Raw genomic sequence first — 1502 nt, forward strand, 5'->3', positions numbered from 1 at the left:
ATCTACAATAGCAATGTTAACCTTCGGAATACCATCTTCTGTTGTTTGGGTTGTAGAATCTTGTGTAGAAACTGGAGATTTGGATTTGGTAGTTAGGTTTGCTTCAGCGAGCCTCTGCAATGCCTTCTCCATACGTGTACCACAATTAAACAAAGATTTTGCTTTGTCTGCGGAAAAAAGATAAAAACAATTAAGTAACAAATGACATGTCCATAATATAAATGTCTTATAACTGTATTTTGCCAGGAATATTGACACAAAAACAGAGACACCTACATATTCTATGAATAATTTGATCCTTTTGAAGTGACACTTTAAAGCCATTCTCTACAGTTAATTTATTAATTAAGAATTGGGTTGAGTAGCGCATAATGCGAGAATGTATAATGTAACTGCTCGAGCATTACGCGTAAGCAGTACCTTTATACCGATTGCATTATGTGCTGATTAGTCAATAAAGTTTTGCAACAGCTGAGTAAAAACCGAGTTTCACAACTACGCAAACTACGCATTGTTATTTTGTTCTTTTGTGCAATTTTTCGACCCACTTAAAGCTGTCATCCGGATTAAGATCGTATTATATCACTGAGTGTATGCAATATATGCATATAATTTAATACAGCTACGTACTCTGCATTTTTAAATATTATTTTTAATTCAATATACACGATTATGATTTTGTAGCATTGTGCATATAAATAATACAAAATAATAGTTTCAAGTTTTGTATAATAATAAATAAAATATTTTTTCCATACAAAAAATTCCTATTGCTATCACCAATGTCATGACTCTTACCAAGAACATCCCTAGCAGTTGGTTTTTCGACCAAAGGTGGTTGCGGTAATACAGCTTGCTCAATTTTCCTGCAAGATTCCACATCAAATTCGGGATGCCAGCGTACTATTTTCTCCCTCGGTATATTCATTAATCTGGGAGTCTCAAAGCTCAACAAAAATTTCTCATGTTCATCCTTCACTCTCTCTGCAACAAAATAAATACATTTAAAGATATAGGTTTGTAGTAATCACATTTGTGTGTGTGTGTGTGTGTGTGTGTGTGTGTGTGTGTGATAGATAAAACTATTTGAAAAGAATAATATGCACCTAATAAAGCGTTGTAAAATCTTTTCCTTCTTTCCAGCAGTATTGTAGGGCTCATACCACTTTCAGACGCAGTTTTCAATACGTTATCCGCGTCAGGCGTATTTCTACCATTAATTTTTTCAACTACAGGCGTTAGAACTAATTCGTATTTTTCTCGCTTGGACACTGAACCAAAATTTCGATGCTTCTCTTGTTGATAAGTATATGCATCGGGATAAATGGTTTTTATTTGAGCTAGATGCTCCTGTGTAAAATTACGACGTAGTAATTCTTGGACTGCAGGTTTCAATTTATTGAATGTTATCAATTCTTTTCTATTAAACAACATTGCTGAAACCTAAAGAACAAAATTGAATGATTGATGCGCTTAACCACAAACTTAAATTTAAATCGCAT

At 33.6% G+C, this 1502-nt stretch overlaps 1 protein-coding gene across 1 annotated transcript; it reads right to left on the bottom strand.

Moving 5' to 3' along the window:
* Positions 1-6: 6 nt before the first annotated feature.
* LOC105460481 (DNA replication factor Cdt1-like) lies at positions 7-1447 on the bottom strand (the record flags this gene model as incomplete). The annotated part of the gene is made up of 3 exons (XM_011706933.1): positions 1107-1447; positions 799-984; positions 7-167 (listed from the first exon to the last, which is right to left on the bottom strand). Coding segments are annotated over exons 1-3 (675 nt in total), but the record flags the coding sequence as incomplete, so codon positions are not given.
* Positions 1448-1502: the final 55 nt, after the last annotated feature.

This window comes from Wasmannia auropunctata, unplaced genomic scaffold (genome assembly GCF_000956235.1).
Source record: "Wasmannia auropunctata unplaced genomic scaffold, wasmannia.A_1.0 LD321199.1, whole genome shotgun sequence".
NCBI classification, from domain to species: Eukaryota; Metazoa; Arthropoda; class Insecta; order Hymenoptera; family Formicidae; genus Wasmannia; species Wasmannia auropunctata.